The sequence below is a fragment of the Petaurus breviceps genome, unplaced genomic scaffold (assembly GCF_028583685.1).
Source record: "Petaurus breviceps papuanus isolate PSGF00001 unplaced genomic scaffold, PetGlider_PUasm1.0 90895, whole genome shotgun sequence".
NCBI lineage: Eukaryota > Metazoa > Chordata > Mammalia > Diprotodontia > Petauridae > Petaurus > Petaurus breviceps.
The window spans coordinates 6,536,022-6,559,375 of record NW_027187372.1 but is presented as its reverse complement, the minus strand read 5'-3'; the positions used below and the strand labels follow the sequence as shown (position 1 = coordinate 6,559,375).

Here is a 23,354-nt window from a genome sequence, read left to right as displayed (position 1 = left end):
TTAATAAACCAAAGAAGTGAAACCTAACCTCATTATCTTTATTACCAAATTACTTCTTTTCTAAATTTCCCTATTTTCATTGAAAGTTCCACTATATTTCTAGTATTCCAGAGTTGTAAACTTGGTTACCCTTGACTTCTCACTCTTTATAACAGATATCTAACTAGTTCCCAAATATCACTGTTTCTGTTTCCACAGCATCTCTTGAAATTGAACCTTTCTTTCTGCTCAGACATAAGTATTTATGACATTTTACCTAGTTTATTGCAGAAACTTCCTGTTTTGTCTCTCTGTTATAGATTATTCAACAATTCAAACCATCTACTTGTGCTCTTGATCTCATCTCCTTTGGTCTTCTCCAGCACATTCTCTTTCTAATCATCAGTCCCTTCCTATCTGCTGCTTCCCTTGTTCCTGCCTTCAAACATGCCCAAGTCTCTCCATTCTTAAAAACCATCACCATATCCTACCATCTCCTCAAGCTATCATTTTATAGCTCTCCTGCATTTTGCAGCCAAAGTCCTAGGAAAAAAATGTTCTATACTTCTTGCCTCCTTCCTCTCTTTTCTCTCACTCTCTGCTCTTTGTAATCTGACTTCCAATGTCATTATTTCATGGAAACTACTTTCTCAAAGGTACTGGTGATTTCTCAGTGTACAAATCAGATGGCCTTTTTTTTCAGGCCTCATTCTTCTGGACCTGTTTGTTGAATCTGACACTGTTGATCACACTCTACTTTTTGGGCTTTCATGACACTCCTATACTTTGGTTTTCTTCGTACTTGGTTAACTGCTTCTTCTAAATTTCCTTTGCTATTTCATCATCAGAATAATAGGTCCTAGTTATAATCTAAGATTTTGACCTAATATATAATATTATAGTATATATAAGATTTTGATATATATATATATATATATATATAGTATATAATCTAAGATTTTGACCTAAAATCCTACCTTTCTCTTTATACTCCATCTTTTGGTGACCCCATCAGCTCTCATGGGTTTAATTTTTCATTCATATGCTGATGACTTCTAATCTGTATCACCAGTCCTAGTTAGTCTTTCCCCTGTGCATCAATTTCTCATTGTCAGCTGCCTAATAAACATTTAAAATAGCATATCCTGGAGACATCTTAAATTCATTATGTCAGAGAAACAAACAAATCCAAACTCATTATCTTTATTACCAAATTACTTCTCTTCTAAATTTCCCTACTTTTGTTGAAATTTATGGAAATTAATAGGAAAAATATGAAAAATACATATTTTTAGTATTCCAGACTTGTAAACTTGGTTATCCTTTACTTCTCACTCTTCTTTATAACATATATCTAACCAGTTCCCAAATATCACTGTTTCTCTCTCCACAGCATCTCTCGAAACTGAACCTTTCTTTCTGTTCAGACCTTTTTTACTTAGATTATTGTGGAAGCTTCCTGTTTTGTCTCTGTTTCATTTCTCTCCTATCCCAGTCCATACTGCTATCAAAGTAATCTTCTTTAAGTGCAGATCTGAACAGGTTACTTACTTACTTGATCAACTCTAGTGATTCCTATTGCTTCTGGGATAAAATATAAACTCTGTTTAACTTTTAAAGCCCTTCACAACTTTGCCCCCACTTAACTTTCCTGTCTTATTTGATACTTTTTTCCTCATTATACTTTTTCACCCAATTAAACTGGCTTACTCTCTGCTTTTCACAAATGGCGTTCCATCCTCCATCTCACTGAATTTATACTGGCCATCTTACATATCTCTTTCTTTACCTATGCTTCTCTCTTCTTATAAGATAATTCAGTCACCTTCTAAACAAAACTTTCTAAACCCCTCAAGTGCTATGAACCCTCCTCTCATACCACTTTGTATTTATTTTGCATATCCATATAAGCATGTGTACACATAAGTATGGGTATACATATGTATCTATGTATATGTGCATATGTATACAAATATATGTCTATAATGCAAGAAAGTAAATTTGACCTGGTAACTATTACTTGAGAATAGGTGGAATGACACCTATAACTAGAATATGGCTTGGGAATGATATACCTTATTTGAAAGAAACATGATTTTGAACTTGCTTTCATGAGTTATTTCTTTTATTGCATATAGAACAGACAACTGTTTAGGAAAGAATTCCCACATCAGTAACCAGTCATTTCCTTAATGCTGAGATAAAATTATTTTTTTTTCTTTCTAATGGTGGTATGCATTACTCACCAAGTATAGTTACCTATGCTTTGTGCATTTCTGTATTTACACCTGAGATTGTAGAATATATTGCTGGCTCCCCTGGATTTTTTTCTACTATGAACTTCTTAAAATTTTTTTTATTCAATGTTATTTTTTTAGGTCCATATTCTTTCCTCCTTCCCACCCCCTCCTGCCCAATTGAGAAAGCAAGAAAAGCAATAGTCATTTTTATTATATTGGCTTGGCCTACCCAAAAGCAATCAATCAAATGAGGTGTTTGTAAGATATAGTACTTGGTACATAGTAAGCACTTAATACATCCCTAACCTCCCTTCTCCTTCCCCATGGATACTAATAGTACAACTATCATGTGGGAGTAAGTTAGCTTTTTTTAATATTGAAAGAAATTCTCATGCTTGGAAAAGTTAGCCATTGTTTTATACCATTGCATGCCTGAATACAAGGTCCTGGCCCAGTTTATATTTCAAGGTCTCTGTGTGCTATAATTCTGTGTGAAACTGCATTGTGGCACTTGTAAGGTACCTCAAACCCCCTGACATTTTTCTTGGACTGGTACTCAATTCAATTAAAGGAAAAGAAAGAAATTGTGATATGATTCTGATTGCAAAAATAAAGAATTTAAGATCTCACAAAAGTGTTAATAAAAGGCACGTGAATTTTTATTTTGATTGTTTCAGCATAACACTTTTTGGTGCAGTATTTTAATAAAACAATCCACTGAGATATTACATAGAAAATACACACAAAGGTAACATATATACACTTCTTAAAAATAGAATACATCTTGGCAAATTACTTCCAGAGTCTGTCACCGCCTTGTACAGTGTTTTGACGTTGAATGTTATGCTAAACCAAACTTGTATGAGTTTGGAGAAAAATGGTTCCATTAGTTTCTTTAAAAAAAATCTTTTCAACTGCCCAGGTGTATAAGGAATACTGGAATGTAAAAGTTGTGGCATTAAAGAAATGGAAAAATTATGTCAAAATATTAAAGTTTCAGATCCATGCCATAAAATATTCTCCAAGGAGAAACTTATGGTTTTGGTTATAATCCACAAATGGTTCAGCTGAGTTCACATAATCACTGAAAGATCCATATTTAGAAGGTTAAGTAAAACAGATGAACATCATTTGGAACAGAATAACTTTTTGGGGGGTTGCGTTCTTTCTGAAGTAAGTGGTATGTTGTGTTTTTTTTTTAAGGAAATGCAAGTATATGAAAAGTCCTATTATGAGTGTAAATAGGAAGAAAAGCATGGTCTAAAGTTATAAGTGTTGAGTAGATTATTTGGTAACCAGTTTCAGCATTCTAAATGTGGCTAAATAACAAAAGAAAATGGCCTTTACTTAACATTTGCAAAGGAGAAACATGGTCGTAGTAACAGTTCAGAACACTAAACTATGTCAAATATCCCCTGATGCGCACTGTTGGGTGTTCAGAACAATCTTCAGAAAGTTACTGCTCCAGTGTAATAAATAAAGCAAATAATATAGGTTTTTCCAAACCTCATTAAAAATACACACATACACGCACACTCACAAACACACACACAACACAAATCAACGGAATACTGGAAACAGCTCAGCAATTCCAAGGCAGGCACAAGAAAGAGCGTAGCACCATTTTTAAGTTGCAAAGTTTACAACTGTTTAGAATGAGAGGGAGGGTAAATCTGGAAGGGGCAGTTATTTCCACTATGAACATTGTTAAACTACATGGGCTAATATGGATAGGCAGAAACAGCTATATAAACGATGAATGTTGTTTGATATTCAATGGTCCCATTGGCGCTGTATGACAAGGCTCTAACCCTCATTCGGTAGGTCTCTGCTTCTCGAAGAGGTCGAGTTGTATATACAACTCCTTTCAAGTTTTCATCCCTGAGGGCAAAAGGGACTGTCTGGTCCTCATCCACCATGAGGAATGTTGTCCTGGGATGCATCACTCCATCCTGCGTGTATGCAACCAGCCGGATTAAATCTTGATTGGCGGCTATTCCAAATGGGAGGGAGACAAGTTTGTATTCCAAGGCGTATGGGCTTAGGGCACATTCCAAATCATTGGGTGGACAATTTTTAAGACAGAACCTGGAGATGATAAACACATACATGACAATTATTTGCTTTTGAATCAAAAGAAAGTGTTGTGCAGGTAATTCTTATCCATGAAAATTTTGGGATTTTATAAAACACCGTGCTGTATGATTACAGATTAATGAGGTCTAATCAAAATTCTAAATTCTTGGCTCTAAACAGATACTGAGTGAGTATGAAAGTTTGTTTAAAGTGGACTAGCTCTCATTTCCATTGGAATTTGAAGTCATATTCAATGCTTAGTGCATAAATAGAGAGTGCAAATATTCTAACAGCTTCTTCCTAATATCAGGCTGGAATTACCTGGTGTGTATTTCTCTGTGTCATCTTTTGGCATGTGCTCTTTCTAGAGATGATAACATAGGAAAAATTGCCCAAGATAGATGGTTTAGTGGCAACAGGAACTCCTCTTCTCTCCCTTCTGCTACCTCCTCTTATAGTTTTCTCCTCCTCCTTCCCTTTTCTACTCTTCTGCTATAGACTCTGTGGCTGCCTGGAATGACTACTATCACTCATGGTACACTCTTTTCCTTGCTAATAACCTCACCCTAGGGCCTGACTAGGTGGATATAGGTTGACAGGACTTGTCTCAGGATTAGCATTGGTTTTATGAGTATACCTAGCAGTATACCTAGCCCCTTCCTTTTCTCCTCATTAAGCTGTACCTACTTTCATAGCTACTTCCTGTGATTAAAATGTCCAAAATAGCCCGAGTCTAAGTTTTCCTTTGAAGTGTCAATAAATCTTAATATACTCCTTTGTGTACTCAAGGAAGTTATAGGGAACCAATCCAGACAGAAAGGTTCTAAATGATTTACCCTGGAAGGAGTCCCCATACTCCATACTCCTATTCCCAGCCCCCTCTGGCTCACTGAGATCCTAATAAACCCATCCCAAGAACTAGTAACATTGATATGTAACTTGTTAAATCTCTGTTTCCACTGTCTAGTAGGTGGTGGAAAAAATAGGAACAGCAGTCTCTGATTTGACACAAATTTAGGGACATTGGGGGAGGGTAGTTTGGAGGTGACAAAAGAGGTATTTCAAGGAATACTCTGTTGAAATTCAATGTATTTTCCAATAGTAATATCAATATACAAGGTAGTTAGGTTTTGTAGTACTATTAGAATGATTCTGTATTTCAGGTATGTGAAAAAAAATGTTTCCATGGATTGATCTGTGAAAATCACTACTATACTGTTTGTGTGGGGAAAATATTTTCCATGTTACAAATAGCTAACAGAAAAGAAAGTTTTTAATCCTAGCCTCCCCGCTGTTCCTTGCACAGGGCATTCCATCTCACCTCTATGGACATTTACACTTCCAAGAATTCACTCCCTTTTCATCTCAGAATCCTGGTTTCTTTCAATTATCTTCTAAAATTCTACCTTCTGCAAGAAGCCTTTTCTGGTCCCCCTTAATGTTAATGCCTTCCCTCTGTTGCTAATTTCCAGTTTATTCTTTTTGTATTGTTTGTACATATTTGTTGATTACTTTTGTATCTTGTTTATACATATTTGTTTGCATGTGGTCTCCCCAGTTAGGCTGAGTGCCTTGAGAGCATGGACTACTTTTTTTTTTTTACTTAAAATCCCTAGAATTTAGGATATTATTTGGTACATAGTAGATGCTTGATAAATACTCATTGGTTTGATTTGACATCCCAGTCATAAGTTGAGGACTGCTCATGATAGAAAGAGAACTTAATGAATTCTGTTAAAAAGCTAAATGTTATGTGACTTGTTCTACAAAGTCCTATTCTGATACCTCATTTTGGCATAGAAATGATCCCTGGATTTTCAGAGGCTAGGCTAGCAGAAGACAGATAGTGGCAGATTCTCACATGCTGGAAAGGCTTGCTTTCCCAGAACTAATCCAGGATAACCAGTGACAAGGCTGAAATAGTGTATTTTGTCATTTGGTTTGATTTGTCCAAAAGAGTAAAGGCCAAATATGCTTACTCTAGCTGAAAGAAATAACTTGGGCATTTGACCTCCATGGAGTTTCATATTTTTTTTTTGGTTTCCTTATTTTCCATAGCAAAAGAATTAATTACCTAGTGATAGTGTAGTTCAACTATTCTTGTTATTTCTCCTCCATCTGTTCTTCAGATCAGTTGTTTTTCTGATGAGATGTTTTAGATTCTCATCTATTTTTTCACTCTTTTGATTTTGTTTTAGGATTTCTTGGTGTCTCAGAATATCATTAGCTTCCCTTTGCCCAGTTCTAGATTTCAAGAAATTATTTTCTTCCTTAAGTTTTTGATTTTCTATTTTAAGTTGGTTGTCTTTCTTTTCGAAATTTTCTTGATTTTCTTGGAGTGTTCTTATTTTTTCTAATTTATCCTTGATCTTATTTGATTTTCAAAGCCCTTTTTAAGTTCTTTTAAGAATTCTTTTTGTGCTTGGGACCATTTAATATTTCTAATTTAAAAAGGACTGCATTTTTTAGCTCCATTATCTTCCTCTGAATATGAACCTAGATCTTCTCTATCCCTCTAGCAACTATCTATGGTTGGGTTCTTTCTCCTTTGCTTGTTCACTTTTATTTATTTATTTACTTGTTTTATTTTATTTTTTATCAATTATTAGTGTAATGATCCCCCAATCCTTAGCTCCTTCTTACTGTTATTTTCTGAGGTCTGTCTCAGGGCTCAACCTTGGGCTCTCCTTTCCACTCCTAAGCCATCACAGCTAGGGCCCACCAACACACCATCCTGAAAATGAGCTTGCTCCTGTGGTCCCTCAGCTGGCTGCAAACTATAGCTATCCTTTCTGTCCTGATATTGAACACAGGGGCTCCATTTTCCTTCAAGTGCCCACAGTCAGCAGTGTCACTGGTCACTAACCCTTCCTCTGGCTCTCACCAGGTATGTGCTAGCTCCTTCTTCCTGCAGCCACAGTCTGAGATGAGTCTGGTCAACTCAGTTGTGCTTGGCATCCCTCAATGAGAGAAGGTCCTTCAATTTTCTCCTACTCAGCCATCAGATGCCAACATTGTGAGATGAAAGTTTCTAAGGCTGTGGCTGCTTCCCAACTCCAAATGCCCCCAACGCTTATTGTTTGTTGATTTTGCAGAGTTAACCTGGAGGTAGGTGTTTGTACTTCACTCAGGTCAAATCTCCATCCTTGGAGGGGTCTTCTTAAGTTGTTTTAGGTAAGGAGGACAATTGCTTTACCCTGACTTCTGTTTATTTCCACTGCTCTACATTTCCTCTGAGATGATCTTTTATTTTTGTAGTTGTTATGGAAGAAATTTGGAGAGCTGAAAGTTTTCTGACCTACTCCACTATCTTCCAGGATCATCTTCATTTCAATGAATAATCTGCCCATTTTTTTCCCATTCAGAACTTTTGCATTTAATAAAGTTAAAACTTCTCCCCATTTCAAAAATGATTCTTGATCAATAGCAGGAAGCATAAATTTGACTATGATACTTTGGGGGTTCCGGGCACGGTTAAGAGGAAAGAGAAGGCTGGGTTCCAACCAGCTTCTGATCATAGTACATTTATATCCCCTCTTCATCTATTGAAACCCATGATCAATTCCCACTGTCTGTGGTATTCCAGCTGTGGTTAACACATTCACTGGCTCCCAATAAGCCTTTCTTTGCCATGAGCATAGAAAAATAATAGTAGTTTATCCCAAACCCTAAGGAGAATAGTGATGCAGACAACAGAAAAGTTGAGAAAGGCTAAGGGATTTATGAGCAGAAATGTTGACTGGGGGAATGGGGGAATAAGAGAAGGGGAAATGTTTCCATATTCCCATTCTCGTATTGAAAAGGAATAGAAATGATCCTTCTTTAAGTTCTTTAAACCCAAAGCACTTAAAAACCTTCAACAAAATTAATGAAATTAGAATATTTCAATGGATAAGTAAGCTTCATTATCCATTAAGGTTAGTTACTGTGATAAATTCTCCCACAGAAAACAATGGCAGCCCAAAGTAAGCGATAACTCTTGCTTAATCAGCTTTTGTGTGATTTCATTATTTTTCAGTAACACAAAAGAATGAATGAGTCTTGCTCATTTACAATTACATGGAGTCTTGCTTCCCCTTTAAATGGTGACTACTAGGCAAACTGGACAAAACTATCAGATGATGTTTGCTGGAAGAGAAGGGATTCAGAAAGAAAATCTAGGATCTAGGATGAAAAAGTTAAGACTTACCCTGAAACAGGCTCTCGTTGATAATTGGGTGGACATGGTGTATCTATGCACTGGTAGCTTCCTCTCATGTTGAAACACATTCGATTGGGTCCACAATGAATGTTCTGTTCCAGGCACTCATCAATATCTAATTAGATCAGAAGGCACCACACTATTGGTATCTTGGGTTGGAAAGACTTTTTCTGCTTAGTTATTATATTAGACAGTGTTCTCTTGCTTTTGAGACCACTGGATAGGGGTACACTTACCTTTGAAATTGTCTCCCATTCCTGGTTGACAAGTAGAATGAGTACTGGGATGGGATTCAAGACACCAGGTTCTAATCCTGTTGAGCTATTAACTAGTTGTATGACCTTGGGTAAATTAATTGACCTATTTATGTGTTGGTTTGTGAAGTAACATGGCATAGTAGACAGAGGAACTGTGTTTATGTTCCATGACAAATATGAACAGGTCAGTTAATTTTTCAGTGCTCCAGGACATTCTCCAAGATATAAGTAGCAGAGAAAATGCTAATTTGCATTCACAGAGATAGTTTCCTCACCTGGAAGTTCCTTATACTAATGAAATCACAGGTTCAGTTCTTATCCCTATACTATGTCCTAGATTCCTCATTTGTAAAATGAGGATTAAATAATATCTGGATATACTAAACTGGAACTATGTAAATTAACTACTTATGGATAGAAAACTTGATATATATATATACACACACACACATATGTACATATACATACATATATATATATATATATATATATTTTGCCTTTTGGAGGACAGTTGGGGTTAAGTAACTTGCCCAAGGTTACACGGCTAGTTTTTTTGTGTGCGTGTTAAGTGTCTGAGGCCGGAACTGAACTCGGGTCCTCCTGACTCTGGGGCCAGTGCTTTACTCACTGCGCCGCTAGCCGCCCCTAGAAAACTTTAAATATGATCCTAAGGAATGTAGTTATCATGAACTCTCAAAAGTCCATCATTAGAATTTCTGCATTTGACCCTAAAGCTAGAATCTCTCAGAAAAAGTTAAAGTCTTCAAAAAAAAATGGAGAAGGGAGACAATGGATTAGAAATTAGAACATCTGATTTCTAGTTCAGATTCTTTTATGCCTAATTCTTTGGCCTTGAAGAAGTTCCTTACCCTCTCTGGGCATTTGTATTCTCAGTAGCAAAGTGCAGGAAATAAGCCTGGATGATCTCTAAAGTACCCTCTATTTCTAAGACTTTTGATTTTGTGTCTTTTCCTAACTGGCCTCCTTGTTCCAACTTCTACCCAATTTCATTTCAGTAATACTTTTAGTAGTAGAAAATGTCTAATATAGAGAATGCACTTTTGTATTCAAGTTTGGTGTCTAGTACCTCACTACTCCGGCAGGACTGATAGTGAAGTACAGAGTGAAATCTATTTGAGTAACAATAGTATCTAAATTACCAAAGCCTTTTCATTGGTTAGATCTAACCCAGGTAGGACCATGGAAAATATAGTACAAAAATATAGTACAAAAAATTGCACTAGATACCCTAAGGCACAATTTCCTCCAAGGGACCGTCTTGTATGTTAATCCTGCTATTACAATGGCTATCAATACTTTTTATTTCACTAGAACTTTTGTAGGGTTTAAGACCTTGGAGCCTACCTAAAGTACCAATTTTTGTTTTGCAAGGCAAAAAAAAAAAAAAACCAAAATGACAACAAAACCCCCCAAAACCCAACCCACCAAAAAACAACCAAAGAACAAAAAACAACTACGACTACCACAACCAAATCAGTTAGTGGAAAGAGTAGTGGCTCTTTTTAAGCTGCCAATGTGGTAATGTCTGATTTTTATTAAATATCATAAGCAAGTTCATTTATGCCAGAGACTGAGTATAGACACTCTGGTACTCAACCAAAGCACCGTTATCTGTGGGAGGCCTTTCCCTCCGCCTCAGCCTCTAAGGTTACCTATTATCTACCATATCCTTACCCATACCCAAACCTCCTATATTAGAAAGCAAGTTCCTTGAAATCAAGGACTACTTTTGGTTTTTCTTTGAATCTCCAGTAGTTAGCACAATGCCTGGAAGGGAGGAAGCACTTAATAACTACTTGTTGATTGATGACTGATAGTGTAAATACTAATACTACAAGAGGCCAATCCATTGAGGGATGGAGCATTAGCACCTGTAAAGGCTTTAAGTACAGGCCTAGTGACGGAGGTCAACTAGACAACTGCTGCACACCATTAGCAGTCCCTTTAAGACTGCCCATCAGTCTAGAATACAAACTCCTTGCAGCTAGTGACTACTGTATTTTTGTGTTCCTCAGTGGATAGAGTGCTGGGGCTGATATCAGTAAGTCCTAAGTTTAAATCTTACTACCTGTGTAACCCTGGGCAGGTCACTTAAGCTCTGTTTGTCTTGCTTTCCTCATCTAAAATGAGGATAAAAATAGCACCTGCCTCTGAGCATTGTTGTCAGGAACAAATGAGTTAAAACATGTATGCCATCAAATAAATATAAAGTTTATTAAAATAATGCAGAATTATTTCAAGAGAGAAAGAGTGCTAATAATTGGAGGGACTAAGAAAGATCTTATATAGAAAATATCATCTGGGTTGCACTTTTAATGAAGCCAGGAAGTCTACAGAGAGGAAGTAAAAAAGGAGTGCATTGCAGGAATGGAGGATCACTCATACAAAGGCATGGGGGTGGGAGGATGGAAAGTCATATAAAGGAAATAGCTATTAGGCCATTTTGACTATAATGGAAAATATGGGAAGGGGAATAATGTAAATAAAACTGGAAAGGAAAATGAGAGACAGATTGTAGAAAGCTTTAAATTCCAGGCTGAGGATTTTGTATTTTATATCATCATAAAAGGAAGGTATTTAAGATTTTTTTGAGCCTAGAGACATTGTCAGTCAGATTAGTGTTTTTGTAGTAGTCAGTATGGCAATTGTGTGTAGCATAGATAATTACTTTTGTTGAATTGAGGTCAAAGTGATTCACTTTTTTTTTTTTTAAGATTTCAGAAAAAAGATTTTTGAAATTTTTGAATCTTCAATAAAGCAGTACATTATAATACAGATATTGACAAAATCACAGCTCATTTCTTTTTTTTTCTTTTTGGAGGGCAATTGGGGTTAAGTGACTTGCCCAAAGTCACATGGCTAGTAAGTATGTCAAGTATCTGAGGCCAAATTTGAACTCAGGTCCTCCTGACTCCAGAGCTGGTGCTCTATTCACTGCTCCACCTAGCTGCCCCTGACACAGATCATTTCTCTACATATGAACAGATTAGCCTGGTACTTTAAGTCAATGTCAATAGACTATATAAATCCAGAACTGCTAGGAATTGGTGAGTGGGACTGAAAATCAATATAGGAAAATAATAATTTCCTCTTCCCTATGCCTAAGAAAATTCAAAATTGTGCTCTCATTTCATAGATCCCTATTATTTGAATCTATCATCTGTCTTCATGCACTATCAACTGTATTATGATTTACCTCTTTCATTATTGATTTAGTTTATATCACTAATGTTCAAGAAATAAAAGCCTGGGTGAATTGATGGCAGTCTTTTGTTCCTCATAAATTACCTCGGACATTTTTAAAAGACACAAAAATACCCCAAGTTATTTTTTTAATGGACTTTTTAATGGCATAATTATTTTTTCTCATGTCTTTATAAAACCACAATAACATGAAATCCATTTAATTGCAAACATTTCACGTTCCACCTGGTTTTAATCTTTACACACGATTTTCCATTCTACAAAGTATAACCGAGATCTGAAACATAGTTTGAACTTAATGAAACTGACAAGAATAACTGAAAAAAAAAACCAAACTGGCATACCATAGAGAAGACACATTATTTCTCCTGGACTCAACAGAATTTAAACTTGAACAAATTGTTTCCTACTGCAATTTGATTCCTTCAGATATTTCAGTACTGATCAAGTTGCTTGGTATAGGAGTCAGGAAGAGGGCTAAGACACCATGGCACTGACCATGTATAGAGCCTGAAGGAATTGCACCTTAACCACTCTGATTGTTCTTTCAATTCTGTTTAAATTTAAGGAAGGTCTTGTAGAATAAGGTCTCAGGTCTTAGCAGTACCATACCCCTTCAATCTCTATGGTACCTGTTGCTACAAGTTCCAACAATCCCTCTGCTCACAGTGTAGGACAATCGATAGGGCACTGGACTAGGCAGGAGTCAGGAGTCCTGAGCCCTAGTCCTACCTATGCCACTAACTGCTGTATGATCTTGGGTTTTATGACCAAAGAGGTCTATTCCAACTCTAAAATTCTATGAATTCCCTGAGTTTCAATTTACTTATCTGTAGAATTAATATAATAATACCTACTCTGCTTATATTTCACAGTCTTTTGAAGAACTAATGAAGCTATGATTGTTAAAGTATAAAGTCATCAGACAAAAGTATTATTATTTTAGTGTCACAAACAGTAATCTGCATGTAAGGAATATGTAAGATCTGTTGAATGATTAAAGTCCCCTTCTAGTGCTGTACTGTGTACATAGAAGTGGTTCTTGGCTTCTTGAAGGTTATGCCAGAGGAAGTGATGAATTTCTGTTCATAGCAACCTCAGGAAAAATTTATGTTGAGGTGTGGAGGCAATGCAGTCTGCATTGAACTGAGTGGGGGAGTATCCATATTGATGATACTAAATATTTTAAAATATTTAATTGTATGGGGTAGGAGTTTTCATCAATCAGGTCCATTTCTCAACTTTTCATAATTTTCCAACTGGACAATGGGGAGTGTATATATTTTTGTGGTGATGATGAGAGGAAAGAAGGGACATGGGTTAAGTCTGTTGAAGTAACTGGTCTTGTTTCCTCGATCTCAATTCTGATGAACAAATCTAACTTTTCCTTAGAGAATTCCCTTTTAGAGAAAGAACCCTTAGGGAAACATGAGAGGAAGATTAAAAAAATTTGTATTCAGGTACATTTTAAGAGATTTAATTTGTTGGACTTTTAAGTAATTATTAATTTAAAATAAAATAATTGTTTTACCAAATTTTTATTAAAAATAAAAATAAATAATTGATAGTTTGTACACAGGAGAATGAACTCCTAAAACAACTCTTTTGAACCTGGAGAAGCAGTGTGGTGTGGTAGAAAAAAATCCTAGACTTAAACTGAAGATAAACCTGGGTTCAACTCCTACCTCGACTACTTACTAAATGTATGATACTTGGCAAGTAACTTACTCTACAATTCAGTTTCCTCTATGTACAATAAAATAGGCATAATCATACCTGGAGTATCTCCCTCACAGGGTTGTCGTGAAGCTCAATTGAGATAATGTCTATAAGACAATTTGGAAAACTTAGAAGGCTATTATAGCTATTATAACTTAGAGGCATGTCTAGGTCTCAACTGGAAGGTCATCTGGTCCAACTTGCACTTGACCAAGAAACCCATTTACAACTCCCCTAGGAGAACATCACTTCCTTAGGCAGCCCATTAAATATTTGGATAGTTGTAGATGTTAGGAAGTTTTTCTGTATATTAGGACTAGCATGTTGGTAGTAGCTTAATAAATGCTTGTTAGGGGAACCCAAATAATGGGAAAGAGCAATGGGCAGAAAAAAGACAAATTACTTGAAAAACAAAACATGATTTAATGTTAACTCAATTACATCAATGTGGAGAAATGTTCTTACCTTGACATGTCTTGCCATTTGGCATAAGTTGATAGCCAGGTGGACAGATACATTTATAGCTTCCAAAAGTATTTTTACACTCATGCTGACAGGAATCTCTATTTTCACATTCATCAATATCTATTCAGAAAAAAAGACAATGTATAACCCTGTAATACAAGCAGGATATCTGACAGATTAAATTGTTAAAAACCAGTGATTACTATTAATAAAACCCAAAACTCCTGCATGACTACTACTGCAATCTATATCAAAATGTTGATACTTTCCTCCCATCATGTTTTTTTGCTTAAATGAAACCACAATAGGCTAAGTTGTATGCTGTGTGAACCTCTTTTTTGTATATATGATGGCTACAGTCGAACACTGAATAATCTATAGGTAAAATAAGCAGATTAAAAAAAGCCCATATATTTAACCAGAACCTATGAAGTGCTAAATTCCTTAAATTATCCAGAAAATTCAGTTTCTATTTAAATTATTTGGGTAACAGTGATTATAATTACAGTTTGAACTTTTGGCTGTTAATGTATACATGTGCTGAAGTTTGTCTGTTCATTTGAATGTCTTTAACCAGTCTTGTTCAATTAAGACACTTTGCTGCCACTTATTTCCCTTAAGTGCCATTCTTACTATGTGTTTCCTTTACTCACCCAACTCCAGTGGCTTCTTGTTGTTTCTAAGATAAAATATAAATTCCTTTTTAGCTGTTAAAATCCTATAAAATCCATTACTCCCCTTTTCCTACTCTCTGATCTAGCCAAACTGGCCTTCTCTTTGTTCCTTACTCCTATCTCTATGCCTTTGTAAGGGCCATCCCAAATACCTTAAATAGTGCATTTCCCCCCTTATTTCTGCTTCTGAATCCCTATCTTTCTTTAGAATGCATCGTGGGTACTACATTCTATGTGAATATTTTTTATGATCCTCCCAGCTGCTAGAGCTCTCCCGCTTAAATCACTTTATATTTATTTAACTACTTTGTATATCTTTGAATTTATTAACTTAATATTTATGCTGTATGAATTTTTATATGTAATTGTTATCTTCCCTTTTATAATATATACTTATTATAAGTAGAAATTATTTTATTTTTGTACTTGTATCCCCAGTACCTAGTATATAGGTGTTCAATAAATGCTTATTTGTTGATTGATTGGGGCATATATATATTTGCACATGCATAATTTTCTCAAGACATAAAATCATAAACTATATTTTTATTTGATTGGAGGTTCCCTGAACTTTATATACTAAAGCAAACAATTTTTCAAGAAAAATGGTGCTAATCAGTTTTGTTACTTGTTTTCATACTCATGGGTAGTAGTAGATAATTAACAACATATCTTGATTTAAAAAGAAATCTGTTGTGGGCTTCAAAATGTGACACTTGTGACATGATATCATGATGTTACTTTGATCCTTAAGTAAAAACTGATTCAAATGCTTTGTAAAATTATCCCTTTTAGAGGATTAATGGACATACACTTAGTTGTATTGCAATGTATTCTTGCTATGTTATTCTAAAGCTGCTTATACTCAGTGTAAATCTTTTTTTTTAAATGCTTAATGTTGTAAAATGATTTGAGAATTTGAATAGTGTTCTGAAACTTTTCATGGACAAAGTCCAGTAATCATGTACTTAGTCATCTATTAAAAAACACTCTATATCCCATAAGTTTGATCTCTTACTATGATGTTGTACATTTAGGCATAAAGCACTGTATTCTGTGCTTAAATGTGTCTGGAAACATTAGAAAGTAAGTGCACAAACATCAAAATCTAAAAATATGGAGTTCCTTGGAGTGACATACCTTTTAAGATGAATTAAACAAAGAGGTAGTTTGGCAGGTATAATATAAGCAGAAAGGTTGTTCAGCGCATTTGACAAAAAAAAAAGACTAGGCAAAGATTTGGGGAAGAAGACAAGGGAAATGTATTAGAGGATACCAGTTGGCATGTAACAGGAAGTGAGATGGAATATAAGATCAATAACTTTCAGATAGTTTTGATGGAAAAAGTTAAGATGTTGATCTATAAGCTTGTGAAAAGCACCAAAAGGCTTGAGGTTAAAGGATTGTTATGGTGAAAACGGTCAGGAAGGAAGTTGATCCTGGCAGCAGTATACAATATCACTTAGATTAGTTAGAGGCAAGTGGTTGACACAGTCTTGAAGGTGGTTACAATAGTCTTGGATATGAAATAACAAAGAAGCAATTAACCACATTTATAAAAAGGGGAGTTACTGATCACTATGGGATTTAAGGAATAAGCAGTGGGTAAGATAAAGGCACTAACAATGATAGTAAGGACTCAGGAGAAGAAGACATGAGGAGGAAATAACATCAGTCTTGAATATCTTATCAGATAGCACTGAGAGATTTAAGAACAACGTGACAAACCTTTAGAACAAAATTTCAGGGAAGAAGTCAAGAATGGAGGAATGGTTTGGTTAGTCATATAAAGGCTCTGTAGAGAACCTCTGGAAACACACAGGAAAAAGCCAATGAAGTTGGATGGATTACAGAGGTAGAATCAGTATCACAGGTATCATGAAAACAAAGCTCAAAAAACAGAGAAGAGATTAACCAAAAGCATTAAATACTATGGAAAAGATTACAATAATGAGGGTGGAGTAGAAGTCTTTATGTTTGGCCATAACTCTGATTTTAGCAGATCACAAATCATTTTAGCTTATGATTTGTTTTTCAGTAGTGTTTAAGGAATGACCAATAACTAAAAATGTATTTTCCCCTCCCTTCCTTCTCCCCGTCCTCTACAAAGTATATTTAAGACAGACAGTAGAATCTGTGATAAAAACAAGGGTATAAACTTTGACTTGGAATTTACAGTGAACTTTTGAAAGCAAATGAAATTGCAGGCCTGTGAATTTTGTGAAACATATTCAAAGGATCTATTTAAGAGTGATTGAGGCAATCTTATTTCATCCCTTCCCTCATATTATCTAATGAAGACCTACAAACCAATCCAATAACAAAAAAAGTCAAACCAGTTGTTTTATGGCATGTAACTTGAGCACTTTGTTAAGAGCTTTAGTGTTTGACTTTTGAATCAGTGCTTTGGCATCTCTCTGATATAGCTACTCTCTAAAGGTTTAAGTTTTATGACACTGTATGTGCACCTTTTTTGCATATGTACTTTTAACTCAGTTTTATAGTAGATGCTGAGAAGTTTCATTTCACCACTTCAAAATTATTTCTAGTAACATTTTTAAAAGATAGGAGACAGAGGAAATATGAACAAAACAATGGCTTATTAGGCTATATGAACGTAAACAGAGAATTTCTTTAAATTTGTGATTGCTTTAGATGCCATAGTGTTTTTGTAGCTTCTGAAATAAAAACTGCAATTTGAGGTCATATGTGGTCAAGTGCACCAAAAATTATCAAATGTGTTTAAATATACTTATTTGTAACCTCTGGCCACAAAGTGAATCCACAAAAGGCAATGTGATATGGCTGACATTTACCTATACATGTGTGATTTCTTGCCTCACAGCCTTCAGGACAAGTTTTTCTAATACTCCTTTTAGTCCTGGAGATAGATGTCCTGCTGTTTCTATACTCTGAGTAGGAGCTGTAGCGATTTGAGTACTGTCTGTAATGCTGTTGAGGTTGATTGTTGTCTCTCAGAGGGGAGAACTGTGCAAGATTATAGCTACTGTAACGGGCACCATAATTTGGCAGCCACTCCAATCCAGCGCAAGATTTCCCGTCACCTAATAAATATTGTCCAGGTGGACAGATACACTTGAAGCTGCCAGGAATGTTGGTGCACTGATGTGCACAAGGTTTAGGCACCTGTTCACACTCATTAATGTCTGTTCATGTGACATAATCCATAAAAAGAAAAAAAAACACACAACACAGAAACAAAGCATCAGTCTATGGAAGAAACTGAGAACAAGTCGTCACCTGCCAAAGCCAGGAACACATAAAAAGTCAAGTACCAACAAATACATGCCAGAGGGTTCTTCCATTTTCCTCAAGTTTTTCTATTGGTCTTTGTACTAACAAAGGACCTTATATAAAAGTTTCAAATCATGCCTCTTCAAAACATGCCTTCTTTAGGCATGTTTAACGCTTCTCCCAAAAATTTATATACATAAAGAATTTTCTTTCTTTTAACATTCTGTCAGAGGCAAGATGAATCATAGTAGTCTAGACTGGAATTGTATTTTTTATGGTAATGCTCTAAAAATTCTTATGCATTTTAGCACTAATGAAGTCTGAAATCTACCAATCTGTAAGAATTTTATCTTGATAAATATTTAAAACTACTGTTATAGAGTATTGCTTAGAAATTCTTATAATAAATGAATTTCATTCATTTATATAAATTTATGTGTTTTATATATATGTAAATTAGTAGAAATGATATGCATTATAAATTTGTTTTCTCAATGACCATTCTTTAATTCCTGACACCTAAGAAGCTGGAAGAACAAACTATCACATATTCACAAATATTTGCTAGGCAAGCAGAAAGAGATAAAATGTGCCAAATAAGGGTGTAAGACTGACTACACCACAACTTTCCCATCATGTTTGTGCTTGTAAAGCAGAAATAATTATTGGTATGTGCTGCTAGGTGGCACCATAATGCATAGAGCACTGCATCTGAAGTTAGACTCATCTTGAGTTCAAATTTGGCTTCAGACACTTACTAGTTGTGTGACCCTGAGCAAGTCACTTAATCTTGTTTGTCTCAGTTTCTCATCTGTAAAATGAGCTGGAGAAGGTAATGGCAAACCATTCCAGTATCTCTGCCAAGAAAACCCCAAATGGGGTCACAAAGAGTTGAATACAACTGAAATGATTGAATAACACCAACAAACTATTAATATGACAACAGAATCTGGTCTCCTGTGATAATAGGATAGAGAAAGAATCCTCTTGATTATGGCTATCTATAGAAATAGAGAATATACTTTATGGTATATGTGGTTGTATGCATCTATTTTTGGTAATTTAAAAAATAGTTCTTACATTATGAGCAATTAGTTGGCAAATGCCATCTCTAGTAACTTTTTATTATCATATTTGCTTAGAGTTTACCCTTTCGTAGCTTTATGCTTATACAAATACAAACATGTATCACAAATATATATATTTTTTAAAAATTACTTTTAAAACTTCCTTAAAAATAATCATTATTATTATAACATTGGAATGTTGATATAAAGCAGATCTCAAAGAACCGATCCAAGTTGCATCGTGAAGCCTTTAACTTAGTCTCTATTATGATAACAAAATTAAGAAATAAATCTGGAGGCAGCTAGGTGGTGCAGTGAATAGAGCACTGGCCCTGGAGTCAGGAGGACCTGAGTTCAAATACGGCCTCAGACACTTAACACTTACTAGCCATGTGACCTTGGGCAAGTCACTTAACCCCAGTTGCCCTCCAAAAAGCAAAAAGAAATAAAGAAAGAAATACTAGTCAATTTTCGGTTTATATGTATGAATTCTTTTAATTTTTTGAATTATCAAACACAATTTTCCTTAATCATAGGATCCAAAGCCAAATGGATGCAATCTGCACAATTTATCAACTTCAAAAGCGATAGTGTCTCTATAAGAACTTCAGTGTAGATAGCCATAAGTAATAGTCTGGACCATGAAAATATTTTAGTAGTAATTTTATTATTTAATAAGATTTCATGTTAACTCACCCATACAGGGTCTTCCAACTCCCTGAGATCGATAACCTCGTGGACACACACAACGATAGCTTCCTCTCGTATTTTCACAGATCTGGTTATATCTGCATTGATGAGTGCCATCTTTGCATTCGTCAATATCTACAGATATAGTGGTAACAAGAAATGATGACATTTACCCTCTCAAAATTCAAAGTGCTAATTTTCTACATTGAATATATAATTATAATAATATAATATAAATATATAATATTGTTACACTTTCTAAAGATGGTAAAGAGGCTAGAATTCTCAGTGGTTACAAAAAGGATCAGATAATTTGACTGCTAAGTTTTTCCACTTTTGTTAAACTTTTTCCTTGTCTTCCTGAAACAATAACATCCTGGTTTTCTTCCTACTTCTTTGATCACTCCATTTCTGTCTACTCTTTTTCTACCTTGGTTTCTTTTTCCTTTATTCTGATACATCTATGTTAGTATTTCATCTACTGGTTCTGATTGCAACTCTCCATGCCTTCTTATCCTGTTTGATCCTTGCCCATGTCCTATGAATCCTTTATAAAGTGCAGTGTGGTACAATAGAAAGAACACTAATTCTAGATTCAGAGAATCTGGGTTCAAATTCTAATTCTCAGACAACTTTTGTGATTTGCTTTCCTTCTCAGTAAAATGAGGGGGTTGTTTTAGGCAGTTATTTCCAGCTCTAGATCTATAATCCTGGGATCTACCCAATGTGCCAGAGACCATATTTTAGATCTGTTAGTAATGCATGGATAGAAACTGATTTATCATCTTTTATCCTTCTCTCTTGCTACATAAGTGACCCAACTCTTCTTCATATGCTTTAAAAGTAACCTTCCCCAAGTTTCTTTTCTTAGCCTTCTTTGTTTTTATTCTTTTCTTTCGTCTTTTTTTTTCACTTCCTATGGCTTCAGTTATTATATCAATACAGATGATTCCCAAATCTGTATTTCCAATCTTTTATTCCAGAATTCTCCTGAACAGTGACACTTGGATGTCCCACTGGAGGTTCAAATTCAGTATCTTGAAAACTTATCTTCATCTCCAAACCAGTTTGTCCACCTACCTTCCCTTCTCTTGTTAGGGAAGGAGTAATCGTGTAAATGTTGGCATAACCAACAGTGTAAAAGACCGGCATCACCAGTCTCCCAGGCATTCATTAAAAAAAGACAACAAACAGATTCTGATTACTTAATGAATTATATCCATTTTCCTTTCTTAATGTATTTTGGATATTGTTTTTGGTTCCGTGCCACGGTTAAGCCCCTCACCTGGGCTTCTGCAATGACCTCCTTCCTGTTTTGTCTTCAATATCTTCTTCCTCCATTCAATCATATGCTTGATTATGTACTAAAATGGATTGGTTCTCATTGATGTGGATGCTACCTCCATTAATAGGGATCACAACCCTATTCATTCCTGCCCATCCTTTGTGACTTGTCTATGTTTTCCCATGAATTTTACCACCACTCAACCTGGTGGCCTTCTTTACTTTCCCTTGATATTGAGAGGAGCACATAGGCTGTGTATTGGCTCTCTCTCTCTCACTCACCACATGACTAACCTATTGATTTTTGATCATACATTTCTTTGATTATATCTCTTACTTTGATTCTTCTTTGTAGTTCCATATGTGAAAGAGGAAGGGTAGAATAATGGACAAAATGCCGGACTTGGAGTCAGGAAGACCTGGGCTCACATCCTGTCTCAGACATTTACTAGCTACATGATCCTGGGCAAGTCAGTTAACCTCTCTGTGCTATAGTTTCCTTATCTATAATATGAGTGGATTCTTTACTCCATTTAGCATTATAGAAGTGATGTGTTGGAGCCCTTTTGTGCACCATTGCCCCTTTCAACTGCCTTCTAAGTAATACTCATTTTTATTACTTTGAAGACTCTAGTGTTCAATGACTTGTAGCCATATAGTGCTAGCAGCATACTGGCATTAAAACATGAGCCTTTGTTTCAAATTGAAGTTTGATGACATTAAATGAACTCTGCAATTCTCCAAAGGCAATCTAGCCTGTTTTACTCCTGTGTTCAATTCTAGATCCCATTCACTGTTTATTTTTGGTCTGTGATAGAAGAGCTCTATGGGCTCTCCATTTAATTACATGTTATAGTCTAGAAAATAGGCATTTTTATCCATTTTTTGGAGGGGGAAGGCAGGGCAATTGGGGTTTAGTGAGTTGCCCATGGTCACATGGCTATTGTTAAGTGTTTGAGGCTGGATTTGAACTCAGGTCCTCCTGACTCCAGGGCTGGTGCCACTTAACTGCCCCTATCCTTTCATTTTTAATGAAATTTATATTTTAAATAAATATCTATTTTATCTCTTTTCTGTTTCCTCCTTATTGGAAAAAAAGAAAAAAAAAGGTCTGAGGTATTTTTTCATGCTTTTGGCATATTTCCATTCTTCATAAATCTTTTGAACTTACAACTATTTCCTCCAGCACAGATTTTCTCTATGTGTATTATGTCTAGTCCAGCTGCTTTTGCCATGTTTATTATCTTTTCTAACATACATATCATAACAAATATACATGGTTAAGCAAAACAAATTTCTGTATTGGCTATAGCTAAAACATATACATCTTATTCTATACCTTGAATCCATCACCTCACATCAGGAGGTGAGTAGCATGATTTTTAGGTCAATGTCTTGAGTAGTAATAAAATTCACAGGGGTTTAATTAATTAATCAGTGGATCAAGAAGTATTTATTAAGGATCTACTATGTTCTAGGCACAGTTTTAGACACTAGGGAGACAAAGACAACAAAACATTCCTGCCCTCAAGAAGTTTACATCTCTATTAGGGGAAACATTTACACATATAAATTAAATACATGGTAATTGGGGGAGGGAAAACACTAGCAACTGGGGTATCTGGATGCCATAGTGTCATCTACAAACAGGAGCATCTATATGACATCATCTATGAGCATCATCTATAGCTCTGCTCCACCTGGACTTTGTCCTGATCTCCTCTCTAACAACAGTGAAGCCCTTTGTTTATCAAATTCTCCCCATTTTATGACTCAGCTTCCCCTGGTAATAATGATCAGAAGATCACTACATAGGGTTACTGATGTTATAGCTTTCAAGAAATCTTGCGTAGTTTTCATAAATGCATTGGAAATATCTTGTTGGACGAGACTCTGTAAGGCAGAATTTTGCTTTACTGATTAAAATTATTTTTGGTAATCATATAGTAAGCACACTATGATCTCATATTCTGTACATATTTCAGTCAATTGTATGATAATAAAGTTGTGGTCAGATATGGAATATTGCTTGTACAACTGATTATTGAATATTCTCTGAGAATGACCTTGACAAGGATGCACTTAATGTGTATGGATTACTTTTCATAAACTCTTTATACTGATGGAAAAATAGGCATACTGGTTATTTGTTGATGTTCTCTTGGTCATTTTGGGAAGGTCTGAGGTATTTTTTCATGCTTTTGGCATATTTCCATTCTTCA

General features: G+C 35.4%; 1 protein-coding gene across 1 annotated transcript in view; it reads right to left on the bottom strand.

Annotated features, from left to right (window-relative positions):
• Positions 1 to 2,856: 2,856 nt before the first annotated feature.
• Positions 2,857 to 23,354, bottom strand: part of HMCN1 (hemicentin 1) — a 514,591-nt gene continuing 494,093 nt past the window's right edge. The window contains exons 103-107 of the mRNA XM_069074427.1: positions 19,855 to 19,983; positions 17,653 to 18,003; positions 14,163 to 14,282; positions 8,485 to 8,611; positions 2,857 to 4,307 (exon numbers count right to left, since the gene is read on the bottom strand). Coding sequence (XP_068930528.1) covers positions 3,941 to 4,307; positions 8,485 to 8,611; positions 14,163 to 14,282; positions 17,653 to 18,003; positions 19,855 to 19,983 — 1,094 coding nt within the window. The 3' untranslated portion in view covers positions 2,857 to 3,940. The remainder of the gene's footprint in view (positions 4,308 to 8,484; positions 8,612 to 14,162; positions 14,283 to 17,652; positions 18,004 to 19,854; positions 19,984 to 23,354) is intronic.